The 22,715-nt window shown below is 42.7% G+C and overlaps 2 protein-coding genes across 2 annotated transcripts in view; both read left to right on the forward strand.

Annotated features, from left to right (window-relative positions):
• The first annotated feature begins 7,837 nt into the window (after positions 1–7,837).
• The window catches only part of LOC109411435 (exostosin-1), a 703,630-nt gene continuing 688,752 nt past the window's right edge, over positions 7,838–22,715 (forward strand). The window contains exon 1 of the mRNA XM_062855443.1: positions 7,838–10,251. Coding sequence (XP_062711427.1) covers positions 9,428–10,251 — 824 coding nt within the window. The 5' untranslated portion in view covers positions 7,838–9,427. The remainder of the gene's footprint in view (positions 10,252–22,715) is intronic.
• Positions 12,204–19,772, forward strand: LOC134289489 (uncharacterized). The gene is made up of 3 exons (XM_062855367.1): positions 12,204–15,998; positions 16,128–16,473; positions 18,862–19,772. Exons 1-3 carry the CDS (start codon positions 14,667–14,669, stop codon positions 19,770–19,772), a joined length of 2,589 nt encoding a protein of 862 aa, XP_062711351.1. The 5' UTR covers positions 12,204–14,666.

A 22,715-nucleotide genomic window follows, 5' to 3' on the forward strand; every position in this document is an offset into this window, starting at 1 on the left:
AAAGCATACCAGTTTTTTTTGTCCCAGTTTCAGTTAGGCATGAATACGAATATAGAGAGTGTAATAGAGTGTTAGCTATTTTATGAAACATTTTGGATCAACTGGTGGAATTCAAGGACGAACAACACATTTTCGACAAAAATGTAAAAAAAATAAGTCATCAAGAAGAAGAACTCTATTGATTATTTTCAGACATTTTATTTTTATTGATTTCACTCGATGCAGCCCACTTAGATTCACTTGGATAAATGTGTCAATCAATGAGGTAATAATGTAAATTAATCTTATAAACAATGATCCACCTAATAAAGGGCTTCAAAACGTCGGTAGTTTCTCATCTTAAGTTGTTTGGAAAATGAACGAAAACTCTTGTTTCTCTCCGTTTTCGATAATAAATAGCTTGCGAACAGCGTCCCAGTTACGAATGAAACATTTAACAATAGATCCTATTGTTGCGTATCCCATTGAATTCATATGGGACTTTGGAGGAGTTCCTATCCGCAACAGAAAAAAAGCAATTTTTGTTTTCAGTTTGTTATCAATAACTTATTCATACAAAAATTTGTTATTGAAATATTTTAAAAATTCGCTGTTATTAAGTTGTTATTGAAACTAACAAAACATGTTATTAAACAGGTCTTCCAGGAACATTTTTTTGTTATAATCTTTGTTATTTTGCCGCTTATGACAGACAAGTTTATAACAGAATATGTTATGTAAATAACATGAAAATAACTCTTTCCGTTACTCAGTTATTTCTCCAAAATAACACATTCTATTATGCTGTTGCTATTCCCTTCTGCTCGGGGAACTGCACCAACGATTTCAACCGAATGCAAAATTCTGTTAATTGTACTGAAACATTGTCAATATTGCCAAGCGTGCGGTACCGTTGACTGAAAATATTCTTGATGCTACTATTTTGGCATTGTAATTTCTACCATGTCGGCTTGAATGCTACGCGTCTTGGCAATATTGACAAAGTTTCAGTACAATTAACAGAATTTTGCATTCGGTTGAAATCGTTGGTGGTGCAGTTCTCAATTTTACCATGGTTTCGGTAGAAACCACAACAAAATTTACTTCAGTGTAGTACTTAGGGAGTTTCAGGAATGTTTTAAGGGGCTTTATAGGGTATTCATAGGGGTCTCAGAAACCTTTAAAGGGTATGCGGAAGGGTTTAGGCAATTCTGAGAGCTTCAGGGGATTCTAAGTACGTTTTGAGACCCCTTGAGAATCCTGAAACGCTCCCAACGCCCCATGGAAAGCCCCAGGGATCCCTTATGCCTGGTTTAGACGGTGAAAGTGACTTGGTTTCAGTCAGTTGAAAATGTCCAATTTCACGCGAATTGAACGTATAAACTCCACCATTCATCTCACTTGAGCAACTCACTTGACTTGAACGAAAGTTGAACTTTTTTTTATTCAAGTCAAACGAAATTATCTCACTTGCCCCACCTAAACTCGCGATTCATGTGAGTTGAATTCAATTCATCTGTCAGATGAGATGAATTCAATTCAGTTGACACGAGTTGAACAATGTGAACATTTGCTTCAACTGAAATGCGTTCAAGAGCATTCAAGTGAACACTCAAGTCATTTGCTCACTCTGAACACATCATTCCATAATATTGCATATCTTTGAGAAGTCTGCAAATGAAATGCTCGCTTCAAATGAACAGTCTAAACCAGGCTTTAGAGCGCCTGAAAGCCCCTTGGAACTCCTAAAAATGCCCTGAGACTACACAGATAAAAATAATGAGGTTTACACGTCATGTAAACTTCAGTTTAGTCATGTAAATTTAGTGTTATGACGGTTTGCATGATATATCATGTAAATTTGTGTTATATGTCATGTAAATACTCAGAGTCATGCTGAATTACATGACATGTAATGGAAGTTTACATGATGTTTTATGACTTTTACATGATATGTCATGTAAACTTCTGTGAAATCCCACGCTCCAATCATGTGCATTGTATGTCACAAAAATTTACACTCTTTTCGATCTGTGTAGCTCATGTGCCCCAAAGAACCCCTGGAACCCTCCTGAAGTATGCGACCCCCTGCAACACCCCTGAGACCCCTGATTGATACTGAGATCATCTGGTATACCCTGAAGGTTCCAGGGATTTCCTTGGGACCCCTGAAATACACCTGAGATTCCCTGGAGCGCCCCTGAGATCTCCTGGTACCCTCTGAAACGCTTTTGAGACCTGCAGACACTCCCCTAAAACCTCCTTAGACCCCCTGAAACACCCCTGTCACCTCCTGAAATGCCTCTGGGACCCCCTGAAGCGAAATCAATATATGCACACTTAGATTTCAATACCGAACTCGGTTAATTTTTTTTACCGACTAGCATCGGTTTCTATTAAGGTACCGAAAAGCTCGCTTTAATATATGCTTTTTGAACTAATGTTTTGAAAATCAACGGATTTTCGGTTAATTTCTTTCGATTGGAATGTCAGATCAACCGAGATCTTCAGTAACGCCGCAATGTGTACGAGTTCGGTAGGCAGAAACCGAGAAAACTCGGTAAGTCAAATCAAACAAACGCTTGTCATTATGTAAACGTCAAACGGGTAATCTTCACGTCAGATATTTCAACCGAAAACTCGGTTGTGCAGATATGGATCAGCCATTTTCGTTTCGAAACAAGTCTTTGCTGCCGGATAGAAAACTTAAATCATTTGGTAATGTATGTATAATGTTTTTCGTTGCTATACGAAAGCTTTGTTGATTTTTTATTTGTGCTTTCAGCCTACGATATCCAGCAATATCCAGCAATCTACGAGAAATTGTACATTGATCTTCAGGACATTCAAACGAGAAGGTACATGCGTGTAACATTTTCATTTTCAAAACGGCCATGGAGTTTTTCCACTTGTTATGCTGCAAACTGCGTCATGTAAAAACTAGCGATAATGTGAAAAACATAACTCAAAAATGGTCTTCATTCTAGATATTCAAGTATAATAAATAATTGTTTTCCTACATAACAATCTTGTTTTTGTTTCTTTTTCTTTTGAACTGTAGTGATTCCGAATGAAATCCTGCGATGATTGAATGAACCGAATTCCGCTTTTTTTGACAGCTTTCGGTAATATTATATTCAACCGATGCTCGGTTGTATCTCATTTTGCTACCCGAGTTTTTTCGGTAGGTTTGACATTTTGACGGGAAACAAGGTCTACCGAAAGCTCGGTAGTGAATTTGTGAACCGAGTGGGGAACCGAGCGTTCAGCAGATAAAAACTCGGTTGAAATTGAACCGAGTTCGGTTAAATTTTCTAAGTGTGTGTAATCAATGTAACACGTAAACTACGGTTCATAACTTTTGCAATTGATCGGTTTTGAATAAGAAATTGACATTTATTTGTTGTTTCGCCAAATTCACAGTTTCGTTTATTTCACGGTAAATTTTTTTTTACCGTGATCAAACCGAAAAATCATGGTACCCCCTTAAACTCCCTGGTACCTCTTGGAGCCCCCCGGGTTCTCCTGAAAAGCTCCCTAAACCCCTAAAATGATTCTGAGGGCACTTGCAACACACCTGAGATCCCTGCTACCATCTAGGATCCTCTGGAACGGCCCGAGGACTCCCCGACAAGTCCCTGAGACCCATAGACGTGCACTTGAGACCTCTTGGTACCCCCTGAGATCCTCTGAGAAACCTGAACTTCTTAAACGCCCCTGAGACCCCCTGAAACTCTCCAGGACCCCCTAAAATGCACTGAGACCCCTGGGACACCCTGAAACTCCTCTGAGCTTTCCAGGTACCTCATGAGACCTCTAGAAACGCTCCTGAGACCTCAAGGTATTCCTCTGAAATCTCCCTGTGAAAAGTCCCTGAAACTCTTGGAAGCCCCGAATAAGATCTTCAGGTGATCCTTGAAGCACCCCTGAAATTCTTTGGGTCCACTTGAAATGCCCCTGAGACCTTCTAATACAGTCTACCCTCGTTGGTTTGGCCGCATGTCATCTGAAAACTTTTTAGTTTGACCCCCTCTAATCTGCACATCGTTTAAACCAAGGTATTTACATATTCTTTAATATATAAAAACCTTGGTTTAAACTAAAAATGGTTCAAACGTCGTTCTGCTAATGGAACGGAGTGAAACGGAACGCAGAACCAAAACAAAACACCAAATCAGGTTGCCAGTAGTGTGCTTTTCGATGCTAACAGAGTTGCTAGACGTATATTAAAAATGAACCCCGTTGGTTTGCATGAGGTGCCGTTCAAACGAACGGGGGTAGACGGTATCACCTAAAACCTTTGAAACCCCCTGAATCCTACAGATACCCCCTAGAACCTATTGAGTCCCTGTAACGTCCCGGAGACACCATGAAGCGTCTCAGAGGCGTCGTGGAACCCCTCCAAAAATGCTCCTGAGACCTCTAGGTATCCCCCAGCGAGTCCCTCAGAATGCCTCATGGGATCTTCTGAAATGCTCATCTGGAATGCTCCTGATACCCTTTGAAGCGTTCTTGAGACACTTGAAACCCTTTGCGACTCCTTGAAGTACTTCTTAAACCCGAGGAATGTCCCAGAGACCCCTTGAAGCACCCTTGAGACCCCCAGAAACGCCCCCGAAGTACCCCTAAGACCACCTCAAGCACTCCTGAGTGTAGGAAACTTAAAGGGTGTAGAGAATAGAGTATACAACCTTAGAAAGCAAAAAGGTAATTTGGTGGTTACCTTCGTAGTGATGAACATTTAAGAAGTTGAATCTGTGTGTTTTCTGTGATTCTGTGATTTTTACGTGCAGACAGAACCCAAGTAACCACAAGCATTATATCATTGCACGAATTAGACTAAATATCAACATCTGCAATGCGAAATGCAGTAATTCCACACTTCTCATGCAATAATCCTTTAGATTGGCATTATCAATGTAATGATGCATTGCATGTTTCTTTACATTAGGGTTCAATAAAAGGTGATATAAGATAATTCAATAATTCAGCACTGCAAAAACTGAATAATTGCAATGTACGAACTAGCAAAGTTTGCTCTAAAAATACAATTATAAAAGCTTGATTCTAATGGTAAACAAATCAAATCAAGAAGATTCAACAACTTTACGGTCAACTCCATCAGTATTCAACATTTCTGATTCGACTCCCGACCAACTTAATCCCCATTTGAGCCACCGATCGACGACAGCAAAACCATTTTGTAGATGACCTTTTCTCTTTTCTGTAGGCTGCTATCACATGCCAATAATGATGGAAATCAAAATTAGCATATGAGCAGTGTGCGAAGGGTGTTTTAATTTTCTTATTGATTGAATATCTTCTAAAATGCATTATGTATTTATCAGTAATTTATCAGAATGTGATAAATTACCGTATTCTATTACATATGACATAGTCGTTTGGGCTTCTACTGCAATGATGTCTCAATCAATCAAAGATCAGTTTCCTTTTAGTTAATGAAAAATCTGTTGTTATCACTGCAGCAGAAGCGGTCTAAGGCGCCAGCGCGATGGAACTCATCTAGCGGTCTTCAACACTTCTGGTTCGACTCCCGACCCGGCGACAAAAAAAATAATGGTTAAAACAGTCACGTGGGGGGGGGGGGGGGGGTGGTCATCGTACCGTCGATAACGAAACGGTGCTAAAAATAGATTTTTGTTTTGGTTTGTCGTGTTGCACGTATTAAGCATGTGCAAATGCAAATGTACAGCACATGCATTTATGTTACTTTAGCAATGGCTTTCAGCGTGCTGCAATATGTGGCACTAATTTGATTTTAGTGGGGCCCTTTTCGACTTTAATATTGCTTCAATGAGGGGTTTAAAGCAATGCAGCATTATATTCACAATTTTAATTATCAATATATGGCAAAATTGATGCACTTATATACGGCTTCGTGGTTACTTGGGAATGGACCATGTGTCTCTCAGAAAGAACATTGAAATTATCGTAGACGGTAAATTCTTGGTTTCTAGAGAACTGTAGATAAGCCGGAATTTTGAAGTAAGTTGTCGGGGTTGGGACCGTGAATCTTAACTACAAGTTTCAACAAACATTTTGCATATACAAATTACACAGCGCAACATATTTTTGTCTCAAGAGCAAACTTATGTGTCTCTGGCAGATTTTGGGCCGCTGAATCTGAATCTGGGCTCAGATTTGCTCCCGCACGTCACAATTTTGAGCTCAATTTCTAGGGCAAAATATGTGATTTTGGGCTTTCTTGACTGCAAGCCATTAGACATGGAAATGTATTTATTAAGCAATCAAAGGAAAATATAGTCAATTAACATCTAAATTAACGAATTTTGGAGGGTGGCTTGTATGGGAAATATCGTACCTAACATAAATCGCTTAAAACTATCAAATTCGATTTGGTTAAACGAAATATTTTGCATGAGTCGTTAATTTTTTTTATTCTTCAACCACTTAACCTAATTTACAGCTCTTTTGTCCACTAGGGCACTGCGTGAGCGATTCCAATTGGCAGCTGCACTCAAACTTTGTACAGCGCCTAATTGTGTTCTATTCATTCGTATTCTACTATATCGAACTGGCAAGCCTTTTGCGCTGCTGTCACTTTCTACCCTGTCCTTGGTAGAATGATGAGCACGAGGATGTTTATGTGTGGCTCTTGTTCCTTTTCCAGTCCGATGGGGGGTCGTCCATTATGGGTTGCCGTTCACCGATATCCAATTCGGCCAATGACCATTTTGTATGGACAAATAAAAATTTTTGTATGGAGTAATGACCACGCGGGGGGGGGGGGGGGGGGAGGGGGGTTGAAAAGTCCCAAAAAAATGACCACGTGGTTTATGGACAGCCCCTATCTGTTTTGTATGAGTACGAATGTTTCAATACGATCTGCTCGGGTATACCCTATACCCTATATCTATAGAAACATTTTTCAAAATCATCCAGGAGTCGAGAAATTGTTCCAATATTTTTTTTATGGGCCCTTCATGGACTTATATTGGCAATTCCGTTATCTGGTTATTTTCTCTTCGTCATGGAAGGTTTTTGTCGATCAAACTTATCCGTTTGAATCAGTTTTGATTGGTGATTTAGTTTTAATGCCAGTTTTGACTTTTAATTCATTAGGTTTAAGGAAACAACCCGTGCCAGCTGCTGAACCTAGTTTACAGTTTTTGATAAAAATCCCTTATTACACCACCTTCTCTTCGCTAAGTTACCTTTTCTTAATTTGTATCATTATAATTTATACCGATCTTGGGACTACTAAAAATAAGAAATATTTTGTGATAAATGCTCGTGAATTGTAAATTTCTCTGTTTCCCGAGATGCCTGGCAAATCTGGGAATTGTACATTAATGAGGTCCCGCTCAATTGGGCGTTCTGGACTCAACGTGTTATAATTAACAGACAAAAAGTGATACATACATCAGTATCGTATTGAATACTTTATGAAGTACTCTCTAGTAAAAAGCAAACAAGTTTAGGTATAATTATTTGTAAATTTATTTATTTAATTCAACTGATTAGTTATAAGTCTTTCCATCTACGATCGCTATGTAACTGCGAAGATGTGTGAATCCAAGTTTATCAAGTGTCCAACTTAACGAATAGAATTTGATTTTCATGTATTTTTCAACTGGTATCAACCTGAAAAGAAAATAATAGAGATTAGTCGTGAAGATGCATTTTTATTTAATTTTATTTATTTAATTGTCCATTCGTCAAGCAACAATCCAAACAATCACTTCAAAACAAAAACTCGCGAAGCGTTCGCTTATATTTCGCTCTTTCCAACTGACTTCCCCAGCGGTAAGGTTGGTACTACCGTTCTCCTCTATTTTGACGTTTCTCCTTTTTGGTTATCCTTCTCGCTCCTTCCCCCAGAGGAACCGGTAAGAGATAGCACGAAAACAAACCAGCGAGTACAGAAAATCTGAAAAAACATCGCCTGGGCGAAAGATTTCATCGCCCGCGCCATGCGTCTTCTTCGTCGTCGCGCGGGGGATGACACTTCTGATGTAAACACTTGCCCATACTGTACATGCAGGGATGGCGACGGTGGTGGTTACAGGGTTGTGCTGCCCACACGCATGTTTGACAAGTAGGGTTGCTGCCGCTCGCTGCTGCTGCTTAGCTTCGTGTGGCACACGGTGGAGTGCAATATCGAATCAGTCTTGTTCGGTACGTCTTTTCTGTCGCATCTTTGTGGCCAGTAGTGTTCGCGCGGAGATCTTCGTGGCGCAGACGGTGTTTTTTTATGTGCTCCTCCTTCTGGTGTAGTGTTGTGTTTTTTATACCTGGGGCTGGGAAGTGAATCGGAAGTGTGTAAATCGGCATTTTTATGGGATTAATTGTGATGGATTGTCATGTTTTAGAGAGCATGATAGGCTGCGAAGCCTGGGGAATGTGAATGGTGTATCGGAAGTGTGTTCCGTCGTGTATGTGACGTGTAAGGATCGTTCCGGAATGTATGCTGCGTGAAAAGAGAAGAAGCTGGGGATGTTTGCTGCAGAAGAGCTGGGCTAGGCCCAGGATCTTAATGTGATTGGAATCGGATGAAAGCCGTGGAGATGAAGCTCGGGGAATGTGAAACTCAGTTTTAATAGCCATAAGCCCGCTTCTATTTGGCAAAAGAAGTGCAAGATCCCCAGTGCTCGTCCAGGCCATGAATGTAAATAATGTAAATGTCAAAATATGACATGATGCGTTCCGCAGCGATTCTCCGGGGAAGAGCGGACGTGTTTTTCCTAGCATTGTCTATCGTGGGGATGTGATGGCTTGCGACTGTGAGCAGCGGAAATCGGCTGAATGTTATTCTTACAGATTTGATTGCCGAGATGTTTACCTGCAGTAGCGGAATCTTGGCTAGCGGAATGTAAACAAAGCTGAAAATAAGATTTACCTCCCATAGAGGCGACAGCCGCTGCAGTTAGCAGTAGCTTGAACAGGCGGTGAAAGAGGGAAGGATTAAAAATCGATACTGGTGTGTTGTGTACTAAACAAAAATACCACGGTCAGTGCGCGGCGGTTTTCGAGGGATGAGCTGAATTATTCATGTGGAAAGTGGAATTGTTTGAAGTTGGTATAGCGTGGATAGCCGGGAAACATGTTATCTAGTGTCAATACGCATAACGAATGGCGGATAATCTCTATGTGATATCTGTACTCGTAGCGGGCGGTACAGTTGCTTAATTATAAAATAGGAATAAATGTTGATATTTAAATAAGCCGGAAGAATCAGTGAAACAAGTGATAAGGAAGAGTTCCCGCTATAACGTGTTCCACGTTCATTGGCCTGTAAATACGCAGCGGAATCTCCGGATAATGCCCAAATTGGGGTCTGTCCCGGTGCAACGATACTCAATAAATAATTCAATGTATAACAATTAATCTCCGGAGCTGCAGCTGTGCCCGTAAATATTTGAGCACCTATACTCAAAAAAGGCTCACGCCAACCCTTTCATCCAAAATGCAAGCAAAAAAGCGCTACATTCTGGTGATAATATGCTGCGCTTTTCTCGCGTATTGCTACTTTGGAGGCTACCGGCTCAAATGGCTGCAGAAACTCTTCGCCATAAGCGTTCGCAAGAACCCATCCAAGCTCCCACCATATCAACAGCTGTATTACCAATTCTCCGACTATCCTGAACCACCCGTCCAAAGTTCACATTCCATTCCGGAAGATGATCTATACGCTCATCCTTCTTTCGAATCCAAATACATCGGAGACTCACTTCCATCCCCAACCCATACCTGTCGGATGGAAACCTGCTTCGACTTCACCAAATGCACCGATCAGAACTTCCTGGTCTACGTCTATCCACCGGAGCCGCTCAACTCCCTTGGAGCACCTCCTCCCATAAGCCCCAACTACCAGAAAATCATCTCAGCCATCCAAGAGAGCCGGTACTATACAGCCGACCCGGAGAAAGCTTGCCTATTCGTCCTGGGAATTGACACCCTGGACAGAGACTCACTGAGCGAAGACTACGTCCGGAATGTGCCATCGCGGTTACAGCGGCTCCCGTACTGGAACAATGGCCGCAACCATATCATATTCAACCTCTACTCGGGCACCTGGCCGGACTACAACGAGAATGGGCTGGGGTTCGATCCGGGACAGGCCATCCTGGCCAAGGCCAGCATGAGTGTGCAATCGCTAAGGCCTAACTTCGACGTGAGCATACCGCTGTTCCACAAGCAGTTTCCGCTGCGGGGCGGAAACACCGGATTTGTGGCTAGCAACAACTTTCCGGCCAACAAAAAGTATCTGCTGGCATTCAAGGGAAAAAGGTAGGTATTTTTTTGAGTAACAAATAAAAAAAACCTTTTAGTTCAAATTGCTGCAATATTTGTTCATCCAAAAATGTTTGTCATAAATAATCTAGAGTATATGGTGTAGACAAATATAACTCCAATACAGAATTGTAAAGTGGAAAAAAAAAACTAGGGGTGGGTAATGTCTGAGACATAACCGCAATGTTGACGTAGGACAAAGGCTGGAATGAAGTTCTGATTTTTATATATTAAAATGGGCCCTTTAATTTGAAGTCTTACATCAGCTGATTTTTCGGGTCATTGTTGTCCGACCTTCGTAAATAAATGCCTAACGGATTTATCACATAAAAGGCCTATACAATGTATACTGGCAAAATTAAAATCGGCGGAGTGATGTGTTGATTAAAGTTGTTATGATTCATTTCACTGAACGCATTCATAAGATGTTAATTAGTTAAACCTTCCGTAACTCGCGTGGTTGGCCATCACTTGGGGGTTGAGCATTATTTCATTTTGAAGATAAATGTTCAACCGTTGTTTGAAAGAATTTTCATCGAAAGGATAAAATGATTATAATATTGAAAGGCGTTAAGCCATAGCTTCCCAAACATCATATTGCGATCGTGGATTAGAATAAAATGACCAGTTTCACTATTGCTGGCAACGATGCTCTGTCTTTTGCTTTTTGGTTGCACTACATCTCGATCGATGTTGGAAATTATCTAATTAACTCTTGAGGATTCATTTTCGATGGTCCTGAAAAGAACCGGTTTGAATAATGGACGATTATGATGCATTCACCATGCCACGTATTGCGTGTTGGTTTTCTCTGCGGAGAATGCTGGACGCCGTCGAAAATTGGCCCACCGCTCCGCTGCCATGGATGCGATTCCTGGTGCTATCATTAGCACGATAGCCGAGAGTAGTCGCTGAGTTGGTGTGCTGCTGTCTTGCTGGAGGTGACATCCACCTCCAACCTTCTTGACTGAACCAACGAAAATGACGAAAGAAAACAGAGAACACTGCTTTTATACCCCTAGATTAGCAGATGAAGCTCCTCCCATTTGGCTGGCTTTGCAGTTAATTTCGTTTGCATGACCCGTCCCGCATGCTCCAGACGCTTAAAACGATTAATCAACCAAGAAATGAGAAAATTTTCATTGAACGGCTGAAGTAACCAAAATATTGGATGGTTGCACCACACTTTTCTTGTTCGATGGAATGAAATTATCTAACTCACAACTCTTGAGGAATAATTTTTGGTGGTCCTGTAAAGGACCGTTTGATTAATTGACGATTTTAGGAAGGAAGTGGCATGAATTCACCATGCCACGCAAGGCGTGTTGGTTTTCTCAGTGCTGAATGATGGACGCCACCTGAAACTGCCCCGACGCTTGCTGCCGTGGATGAGATTAATGACCGGCTTCACTCTTGCTGGCAACGAAGTACACCTTTCTCGATCGAGGGTGGAAATTTCTCCAATTAACTCTTGAGGAATCACTTTCGATGGTCCTGAAAAGGACCGTTTGAATAATGGACGAATTTGATGGATTCATCATGCCACACAATGCGTGTTGGATTCCTCCGCGCTCAATACTAGGCGTCGTCGAAAACTGGCCCGCCGCTTGCTGCCGTGGATGAGATTCCTGGTGCTATCAGCCGAGAGTCATCGCAGTCGATATGCGGCAGCTTGCTGGAGATGACATCCTACCTCCTTGGCCGATCCTACGAAAATGAAGACAGAAAACAGAGGGCACAGCTTTTATACCCCTAGATTAACATATGAAGCTCCTCCCATTCGGCTGGCTTTCCAGTTAATTTCGTTTGCATGACCCGCCCCTCATGCTCCAGACGCATCAAACGATTAATCAACCGAGAAATGAGAAAATTTCCATTGAACGGATAATGTAACCAAAATATTAGATGATTTAGATCATTTTAATTTGAAAAATGTTAGAATTTGTGGGGATTGGGAACCACTGGAGTAGAATATCCCATCCCTTCACCCCCAGTACCGAAACATGCATCTTGCAACACGTCACCTGCAATGTTACCAACGGTCTACAAACAACACGAACAGCTCGGTGCGTCTTCGTGTCATCGCACTCTTCGGCATCGTCTGGACCACGACTGCGGTGTCACCACTGAGCACAGGTCAATCGTAAGTAGTCGGTCGATCAGGTAAGTCCAACATGCGGTTTTGGGCGATTCTCTAATGCGCCGGTTCAGACTTTCACAATGGCTTCCGTGACAGGCTTGTTTCTGCATTGCAGCAGAAACAAATAATCCAACATCCTACTAGAATTGGCTGCAAAAGAGAATCGCCCATGAAAATCTTGCAAGTTTGGACCGCGAGTGAAAAGTAAAACCTGGGTGTTTTTTGGATAAAAATTTTCATTGCAATTTTTTCGTTGTGCAAAATTTTCGGTAACCGCGTGCTGCGCTCCTTTTTGCCACGCCATCTTGGAACACAGGAAAAGTGATCAAAAAAATTTGTTGGCGGTCATCGTTTTCAGCACGGTTTGCGAGTTTCGCGGGCTTCGACATATTGGAATACGTGTAAGAAAAAAGTGAAAGAGAAGAAATATTGGTGTTCGTTATTTTACGTTAGCATGTTCGGGGATCTTGGCGTACTAGAATCTACGAAAAAAAAAAATAAGTGTGGGGGTAGTTCTTGCGAATAATATCGCATCATTGTGGAACCCGTGCATATACGTCATCTTGGAATGATAGAAAAGTGAAGGGCAGACCCTTGTGTAATCATTATTAAAGTCTGCGAGTTTGGTGCGCGCTACATTGGGAAAGTGAAATCAGAAAAATTAGTGAAAAAAAGAAGGAAAAGCCCCAAGAGCTGCTTTGCTTAGATTTTTTGTTTTTGCGTATTTTGTGTTTCCTCATCCTTATCCGTAGCGGCTAATGGGGAGAGTGAATTATTTTGTAATCATTTCTATGACCAGGATCGTCGATTTTCTAGCGCTGAGCCATTTTGTGGATACGTGTAAAGTGTGATAGGAGAACACGTGCGAGAACACTGACGTTCGACATCAGTATTACAACTGGGAGGAGTGGAATTATCTTGTGACGTTGTGAAACTGACCCGGAGAAGTGCACCAAGGTAAGACAAACTTTCTCATACGTTCGCTTTGGAACTGATAACATCAAATGAAGGATTCTGATGTCATTCGTTATTTTCTTTAAATGGTTTTAGCATGAAAAGAGCTAACCACATACAGGGGTGATGTGATTGAGTTTCGAAATTTTCTTAACAGCTACGTGAAATGGTCATATCAATAGAACTTTTCATAAAGTGGACAAGATACAGTAGATGTTCACTTAATGATGCAAAGGTTTAAACTGTAGCATTGTTTTAACTTTGAGCGTATTGCCATCGCCAAAATAAAAACGCCAACAGAGTTGCGATGTGTTCCAAATGCATTGTTTGTTGCAGAGCGAAGTTTTTCCAATGAATTTTTTGACTAAACTGACAAATACTTGTTCTAGATTACAGTGTTTGTCTAAAGCATATTGTGGCAATGGTTTCCTCTATATCGGTATTCACAGCATTGTATATGGATGGGAACGTTGCGAAATACAGTAAATATTTTCTGTTCAGCTTATGTTAGCTGACTATGGTAGCAAAAAAAAAATAAAAAAATAGGCCTCCATTTTTTTTTTTTTGCTTCTTGAAGGCTATATACAATTCTTGGTAAAGCGTCAATATAACGCTAAAGGTTTTCAGTATATCTGTTAAAATTATGTGTTATTCTTAAATATGTTTTTATATGAACCGTTAATGCGAAATTACAGGCACGGTATGACTACATATTGACGAATGTAATGACTTAACTCGGTTAATGTTCAATGCCTCTGTACGACTATACATGAAATGGTTCAGTACGACCCTGGCTGATGAGTGAAATGATTTGGCACAATCATTGAAAATATTAAATGGTTCGGTACGACCATTGATACATGAAATGATTCGGTACGATCATTGTCGAACTTGAGATATGGTGCGGTACGACCATAATTGAGAATAATGGTTCGGTACGACCATTGATGAATGAAATGATTTGGCACAATCATCAAAGATACAGATGGTTCGGTACGACCATTGATACATAAAATGATTCGGTACGATCATTGTTAACTGTAAAATATGGTTTGGCATAACCATGATTAAATAAAATGGTTCGGTACGACCATGAATAAATCTTTGTCATATGAAATAGTGAGGTACGCGTATGACGCATTCATTAAAGGGACTCTGAATTATAAAAAAAAATGCAAAAAAAAAATGTTAAAAAGGTTATACCGCATGCGGCTGAATAGACAGAATTTACTCACACTTCAAAAGAGGTGTCTGAATGCTCTTGATGAATTTATTTGCAAACTTCAAGAACAGAGCTGAAATTTTCATTACATAAAATATGCTATTTATCATAAATAGCCTATGTGTGGTTAACTTTTTCCTTTCCACTTTTTCTCCTATTCTGGCATTTTCAGCATTCAGTATGCCAGGCGGCAAATACGTACGAGTCAGACCCTATGTTGACAATGACTATGATGATGTTGAAGAAAAAGACTCAGAGAACGAGTCCGTTGTGTCCGATGAAAGTGAAGGAGAGCTAGAGGGATTTCAATCAGACGGTTTAAAAGCATTGCCGAAAAGAGTTTCCAAACGGACAGAGAAACGTGTTTCTCAGAAACACAGAAGAGAGAAGCGGGGCGAGCAAAGTTGGCTTGATAGACTGGAACGTGGACAAGAGTGGCATGTGCGTGATACATCACCTCCGCCATGGCTCCGCCCGCAGAACGTACTAACACAGAGCTCGAGCCACCAGGAAACCAGCGCTTCTTCTCAGACCAAGACAGATAACATTGGGGGCATACGTTGGGATATCCGTCCTTTTCCACAGGGCATTCCCACCAGTAAGTTGTGGACTGAATGGTGTCGGTTCAAATCGAATTTTGACATTGCAACAGATTTGAACAATGTGAGTGCCAATAAACGAGCGAAATTGTTATACCTTCTTATGGGCGATCAACTACAGGGCCTAATCAATGCTGCAAAACTCTGTCCAAGTTTCGATGATCCACAATGCTACCCAACTCTAACGCAGAATATTGGCACATATCTACGATCTCTGGTTGATACGACAGCCGAACATGAAGAGTTTACTCGCCTCAAACAGGAGCCGGGTGAGTCTGTGGTAACATTCTACGCAAGAGTGGTAGGGAAAGCTGGCATGTGCGGGTATGGCAATGATGAGAACAGGTTCATCCGTTCTCAAATACTACAGGGAATGAGCAACCGAGATGTCGCCAATGCAGCGAGAACGTACAACCATGATACCCAAACTATCGTTCAAGCAGCCACTCGAGCTGAGGCATTCAATATCAATGCTGGCCCTTCCAAGCCGGAGGCAAGGTCGGAGGATATAATGCACGTTGCAAGTACACCGCGTTATCAGCAAGCAGGGCAGAAAAGAACATCGTCAAGCGGATGGAACTCGGAAGATCGGAGTCGCGCAAATGGGCCACCGAACAAGCGTAAAGACTACCAAGGCAGATTCGTCGGGAAACACAACCGTTGTTTCCGATGCGACCGTCCCAAGCACAATGGGAAGCCTTGTCCAGCCCTCTACAGGAACTGCAACACGTGCAACGAGCGTGGCCACTTCTCTGTCACATGTCGGAAGAAGCGGCTAAACAATCTTGGTTTCTCAAGGGAAGTTGAAGAGCCCGTTAAGGACGAGCAGGTATGATTATCATTTGTTTCGCTTTATTGATTTTTGATGTCTTCTGAATAAAGGCGGTGAACGCCAGATGCAAAATCAAACCAGACTTATTGATTATTTTTCCCTTGTATGTTCTCATTTCGTTTACAGTTGATCAATTCGCTGTCACTATCTGATGTTCTAGTGAACTGTTGCGTAGGCTCATCGGAACCAATATCATTCTTAATTGATTCCGGTGCAGATGCAAATGTGATCGGAGGTAAAGATTGGGAGTGCTTAGAAACGCAGGTTAAAAATGGCTCCGTGCATCTAGAGTTCGCTGATCGCACGGTTTACCCTCATCTCAAAGCATACGCCGCCGATCAACCAATGGCTGTTACAAAGATTTTTTGGGCGAAGATAGAGGTTAAAGGTTGTAGTAAGCCAGTAGTTCGAGCCAAATTTTTGGTGATTCCTAAGGGAGGTAGGTCGTTGTTGGCAGAGATGGCATTTCACCGTAGCGATTCACTGCGGCGTCAGTTTATCGACCACACTGGGGATAGGAACATTTTTCACCACACCAAGAAGCCAGTTTCTCTTGTTTTGGGTGGTAGGTAGACCAAGCGCTAGTGCGTGCTCTTGCTCGTCCGCCTTGGATCGAGTGTGGCTCACTCTTTCGCGCGCATCGCTCTCCGGCGCTCTCCCGTGTTTTCACCCGGCAGTCACCGAATTATCACCATGGTGTCGCCGGGGCGAGAACTCTCGGGCGTTTCACCGCAGCGCGCACTCTGGCGCAAAAACCTCACTGGAGCGCGCACCCGGGTGATTTTTTACACTTTCACCGAAGAGAATTTGAAATCGCTCTCGCCGCACTGTTGTGTGGCCTAGTGCTCAGGGAGCTAAGAGATTTATTTCTACCCACCAAGCTTGCGCGCATCCGAATCGCAGTGGTGGATCCACACATAAGAGAAGGGCTCCTGTTCAGATGCACAGCGTGAGTGGTGTATTTTCTATTTCTCTTTCCCACACTGAGGATATGGACATCTCTGGTTGTTGGGCCGTGAAACTGCCAGCGACTTGAAGTTGTTGCTCGTCGGACAAGCAGTGAATTGTTCTGAACAAAACGGTGACATTGACATTTTTCCGAAGGTTCCTGGTGTAATGGTCAACTTCAGTATTGACAGATCTGTACCGCCGGTACGCAACGCTTACTTCAACGTACCCGCTGCATTCAGGGAGGCAGCAAAAGCAAGACTCGATGAAATGGAAGCTAGAGGGATAATAGAAAAAGTCACCACTGCCCCGCAATGGATTAGCGGTATGTCGGCCGTCCCAAAAGGCAAGGAGGACTTCAGGCTAGTGGTCAATATGCGGGCGCCGAATAGGGCTATAAAAAGGGAGTATTTCCGCCTGCCCGTACTCAACGAAATGAAGACGAAATTGCACGGAGCAAGGTACTTTACTAAACTGGATTTAACTAGCGCGTACTACCACTTGGAGCTGACTCAGGAATCTCGGGAATTAACCACGTTTCTCGCAGAAAATGGGATGTACCGTTTTACGAGGCTTATGTTTGGGGTGAACTGTGCTCCCGAAATTTTTCAACGGGAAATGACCCGCATATTGGAAGGAATCGACAATGTTATCGTATACATTGACGATATACTGATATTCGCAGACACCCTGGAAAGCTTAAGGAAGACAGTTGCTCAAGTACTCCAGGCACTAAGAGCAAATAACCTCACACTGAACACATCAAAATGTGAATTTGACCGAGACCGAATCAAGTTTCTGGGCCATGAACTGGACAAGGACGGCTTTCATGTCGACGAAGCCAAAGTTGCCAATATCCAAAACTTCCGGGAGCCATCGACCGTATCTGAGCTCCGCAGTTTTCTTGGGCTGGCGTCCTATGTGAGCTCATATATCGAAAACTTTGCCGATTTGACAAGTCCGCTGTGGAAAGTAACCACGTCTCATGCGTGGCAGTGGGGCCCAGAACAAACCAAAGCATTTGAGGAAACTAAAGCAAAAATAGCCAACTGCACGATTGCGTTGGGATATTTTTCTGAGAACGATAAGACTGTACTCTACACAGACGCTTCTCCAGTGGCACTAGGAGCCGTGCTAACTCAAGAAAGTTCAGATGGAACTAAGAGGATCATCAGCTTTGCCTCTAAAGCTTTGACCGCTACGGAGAAAAAGTATGCTCAGAATCAGAGGGAAGCATTAGGTGCTGTATGGGCGGTAGAGTATTTCTCGTTCTTCCTACTGGGGAGGCACTTTGTTCTACGAACGGATGCCAGAGGAGTAAGTTTTATCCTCAATAGATCTCGGGAGGATTCAAAGAGGGCGCTGACCAGAGCAGATGGGTGGGCTCTGAGGTTGAGCCCATATAGCTACGAGGTTGAGTATATTCGTGGGAGAGACAATATTGCTGATCCGTCATCGCGTCTTTATGGAGGGGAGGACGAACCGTTTAATGAGGATACGAGCCCATGGGAAATTGCTTGCCTGGAGGCTAACAGCGTAAAATTTTTGACGGAAGATGAGATTCGTGCGGCTACCGAACAAGATGAACTGCTAATGAAGGTGTCAAATGCTCTACGAATTGGAGAATGGCCAAAACAACTCAGCAGATTTTATTCTGTAAGGGATGAACTTTGCGTTAAAAACGGAGTCATTTTGAAGGGAGGTCGTGCTGTAATTCCTAAGTCACTACATGAGAAAGCATTGAGCGTAGCTCACAAAGGACACCCATTAGCTGCTAAACTTAAGTCTATCTTGCGAGAGCGTGTATGGTGGCCAGGAATGGCAGGAGATGCTGAAAAATGGGTCAAAGCTTGCCAGTCATGCGCGGTAAATGGACGTCCGGAAAAACCCGCCCCGATGGTGCGTACCGTAGTTCCGAAGACTGCCTGGGAAACCATCGCTCTTGATTTCAATGGGCCGTACGCCAAGTTCGGAGGAGTCTACATCCTGGTGGTGGTTGATTATCGCTCTCGGTACATAATTGCCCGTCCTGTAAAATCTACCAGTTTCGAGCAAACCAAAAGAGTTCTCGACGACATCTTCGAAAGAGAGGGATTTCCGGAAAGTATGAAGAGCGATAATGGGCCTCCGTTTAACGGAGATGATTATAGTCAGTTCTGTAATGAAAGAGGAATCAAGGCCATTTTTTCAACACCACATTTCCCTCAGCAAAACGGCATGGTTGAGAACTACATGAAAATAATCAACAAAGCTATGGCTGTTGCTGTCTCTACCGGATCGAACTACAATGAGGAGTTACAAGCTGCCATTCAAGCGCATAACGCAGCTTCCCACACTGTAACGAAAGTTGCCCCCGAAGAAATTATGCGTGGAAGAAGGATTAAACGTGGACTGCCACTCTTCAACCGAGACAGACCAGATCACGATGATGACGCACTTAATGAGAGAGACCGTGAAATGAAGCTTAAAGCTAAAGAACGTGAGGATATCCGTCGGGGAGCTCGCAAATGTCAGCTGATGCCTGGAGATACTGTAATAGTGGAGCGACTAACCCGGACGAAAGGAGATTCAAGGTTTGGAACACAACGTTATACGGTCATGCAACAAAACAATGGGAATCTTGTGCTCAGTGACGACGAAGGGCGGACTATCAAACGCCATGTCTCACAGACTAAGAAAGTGTTTGAATGGCGGTCTCGGCCAGCTAATAAAGATACTCTGCCGTGGGAGCACAAGGACGGAAACCCGGTCCAAAGGGCTGCAAGGAACAGAAAGGCCCCTAGCCATCTACAAGACTATGTTTGTATGGTAGAAGACAATTAACTCATACTGAGAACTTAAGTTTTTTTTCCTTATTCTGAGGTCACCAATAAAATTTAACTGTACATTCAGGTTTTTTTTTTTTCTTTTTTTCATCTTGCGAGAAGAGGAGTGATGTGGGGATTGGGAACCACTGGAGTAGAATATCCCATCCCTTCACCCCCAGTACCGAAACATGCATCTTGCAACACGTCACCTGCAATGTTACCAACGGTCTACAAACAACACGAACAGCTCGGTGCGTCTTCGTGTCATCGCACTCTTCGGCATCGTCTGGACCACGACTGCGGTGTCACCACTGAGCACAGGTCAATCGTAAGTAGTCGGTCGATCAGGTAAGTCCAACATGCGGTTTTGGGCGATTCTCTAATGCGCCGGTTCAGACTTTCACAGAATTGAAAAACTTTTCACGCAAAATGGTCCGGATATGATAATGCGTTGCCAAAGTCCACTGCCGGTCAAACTCATAACTCTTTTGGAAAGATTTTATTTGGTCCTGAAAAGGACCGTTTATATTATGGACGATTTTGATGAATTCACCACGCCACGCAATGCGTGTTGATTTTCTCCATGCTGAATGCTGGAAGCCGTCGATTTCCAGCCGAGCCGAGCCGTCGCTGGGTTGGTGTGTGCTGCTGTCGTACTGGAGGCGCCACCAACCTCCTTGACTGATCCAACGAAAATGACGAAAGAAAACCGAGGACAAAGCTTTTATACCCCTAGATTAGCAGATGAAGCTCCTCCCATTTGGCTGCCTTTCCAGTTTATTTTGTTTGCATGCCCCGCCCGCATGCACCGAGACGCTTCAAACCATTAATCATCCCAGAAATGAAATCGTCGGTTTCCTGCAATAGGGGCACAACTCAAAATTGATCATTTTTGAGATTTTGATGGCAAATGATGAAAAACTATGTAAAATTTCATCTCACAAAGACCCGTTCCAAAATTCGATGTGAAACGCGAGATTTGGACATTTTCACCAATTTTCCGCAGTAAGGGCACAACTCAAAATCAGTCAACTTTTTCAATAGTCGTTGAAAAATAGTTGCCCCTTTAATGATACAACAATCAAAATTTGTTTACTTTTGTCAAATGATGAGAGAAATAAGTGAATTTGCAGGAAGTGGTCTTATTTGGAAAATGCGTTGTGGAATTCCAGGTGGAATCATTAGTGGCCGGCTTTATCATTGTTGCTGAGCCATCAATCATTCAATATTTCACTTTTTTGTTGCACCACGCTTTTCCCGATCGATGATATTAGGCCTGGAATCTGGAGAAAATTACATGAATTCACCATTCCACGCAATGCGTGTTGGGTTTCTGCGCGATGAATGCTGGGCCACCGAAAACTGACCCACTGTTTGCTGCTATGGATAAAATTAATGGTCGGCTTCACTTTTGCTGAGAAGCGGAACTGTCTTTCACTTTTCATAACTCTGTAGGAAAGATTTTCTGTGGTCCTGAAAAGGACCGTTTTTATTATGGACGATTTTGATGTGATCCTGCCATGTTAGTTTACGCCGCGTTGAATTCTGAATGCCTTTGAACACTAACCGGCAGCTTGCTGCCGTGGATGAAATTCCTGGCCGAACAGAGTCGTCGCTGTGTTCGTGTGTGTTGCTGCCGGGCTGGAGGTGACACCAACCACCTTGACTGATCCAACGAAAATGACGAAAGAAATCAGAGGGTACAGCTTTTATACCCCTAGATTAGCAGATGAAGCTCCTCCCATTTGGCTGGCTTCCAGTTTATTTCGTTTACATGCCCCGCCCCACATGCACCAGACGCTTGAAACGAGTTATCAACCGAGAAATGAGAAAAGTTTCATGTAACGAATAAAGTAACCAAAATATTGGAAGATTCAGATCATTTTAACTCGAAAATGCTATAATTAAACAATGTTCCACTAAAAATGGTCCGGATAGGATAAAGCGTTGCTAAATTCCGGATGGAACCAATGGTGGCCGGCATCATCATTGTTGCGGGGCCATCAAGCATTCAATCTTTCACTTTTCGGTCACACCACACTTTTCCTGTTCGATGGAATGAAATAATTATCTGATTCACAACTCTTGAGGAATAATTTTCGATGGTCCTGAAAAGAACCGTTTAAATATTGAACGATTTTGAACAGAAAATGACATGAATTCATCATGCCACGCAATGCGTGTTGGTTTATTCCTTGTTGAATGCTGAACGCCGTCGAAAATTGGCCCGCCGCTTGCTGCCGTGGATGCGAATCCTGATGCTATCAGCAATGCGCCGCTGTCACTCAATCCAAATCGAGGCCTCGAGGAAAGAAAAGCGACGCAACTCGCAAATTCGTCCGTCACGGCGGGTCTTTCTGTGGATTTTGCTGCTGCCTCTGCCACCACCGTCGATCAATCCAATTTTCGAAACACTTCCCTGGTCTGCCGCGTTAGACGGTTAGAAGGTGAATGTGCAACACACCCTTGCCGACAACCATCGATACCGAGCCGACACGGCTGCCAAAGAAGAATGAGCGAAAACGAAGAAAGTGGGCAGCTCTCGTTCGATGCGTTCACCTCGAGACGACAAAGGCAAATGAGGGAAGATGCGAAGAAGCAGTAGCTTTTATATTCGACGGGAGCATCCAAAATGTGCTCGATCGTGATTGGCTGGAATAAACATGAGTTCACTTTTCCCTATTTTTCAATAGTTTGTTATTGAAAAACAGCAAATATTATTATTGGACATAATTGGTGTAAAGATTTGCAATCGATTGGTGCCAAAATTTTGAAGATTCAACAAGAAATGACTGAGTTATTAACGCTCAAAATCTCCACTTTAAACGTAACGCGGCCGATTTCTGAAAATTTAGAATGACACCCGGTATAGAAAAGAGAGACGTAGTCCTACGTCAAAAAGTTTTCACATAAATATGACATAAAATTTGACAAAATTTGACTGAAATTCATTGCACAA

The sequence above is a fragment of the Aedes albopictus genome, chromosome 3 (genome assembly GCF_035046485.1).
Source record: "Aedes albopictus strain Foshan chromosome 3, AalbF5, whole genome shotgun sequence".
NCBI classification, from domain to species: domain Eukaryota; kingdom Metazoa; phylum Arthropoda; class Insecta; order Diptera; family Culicidae; genus Aedes; species Aedes albopictus.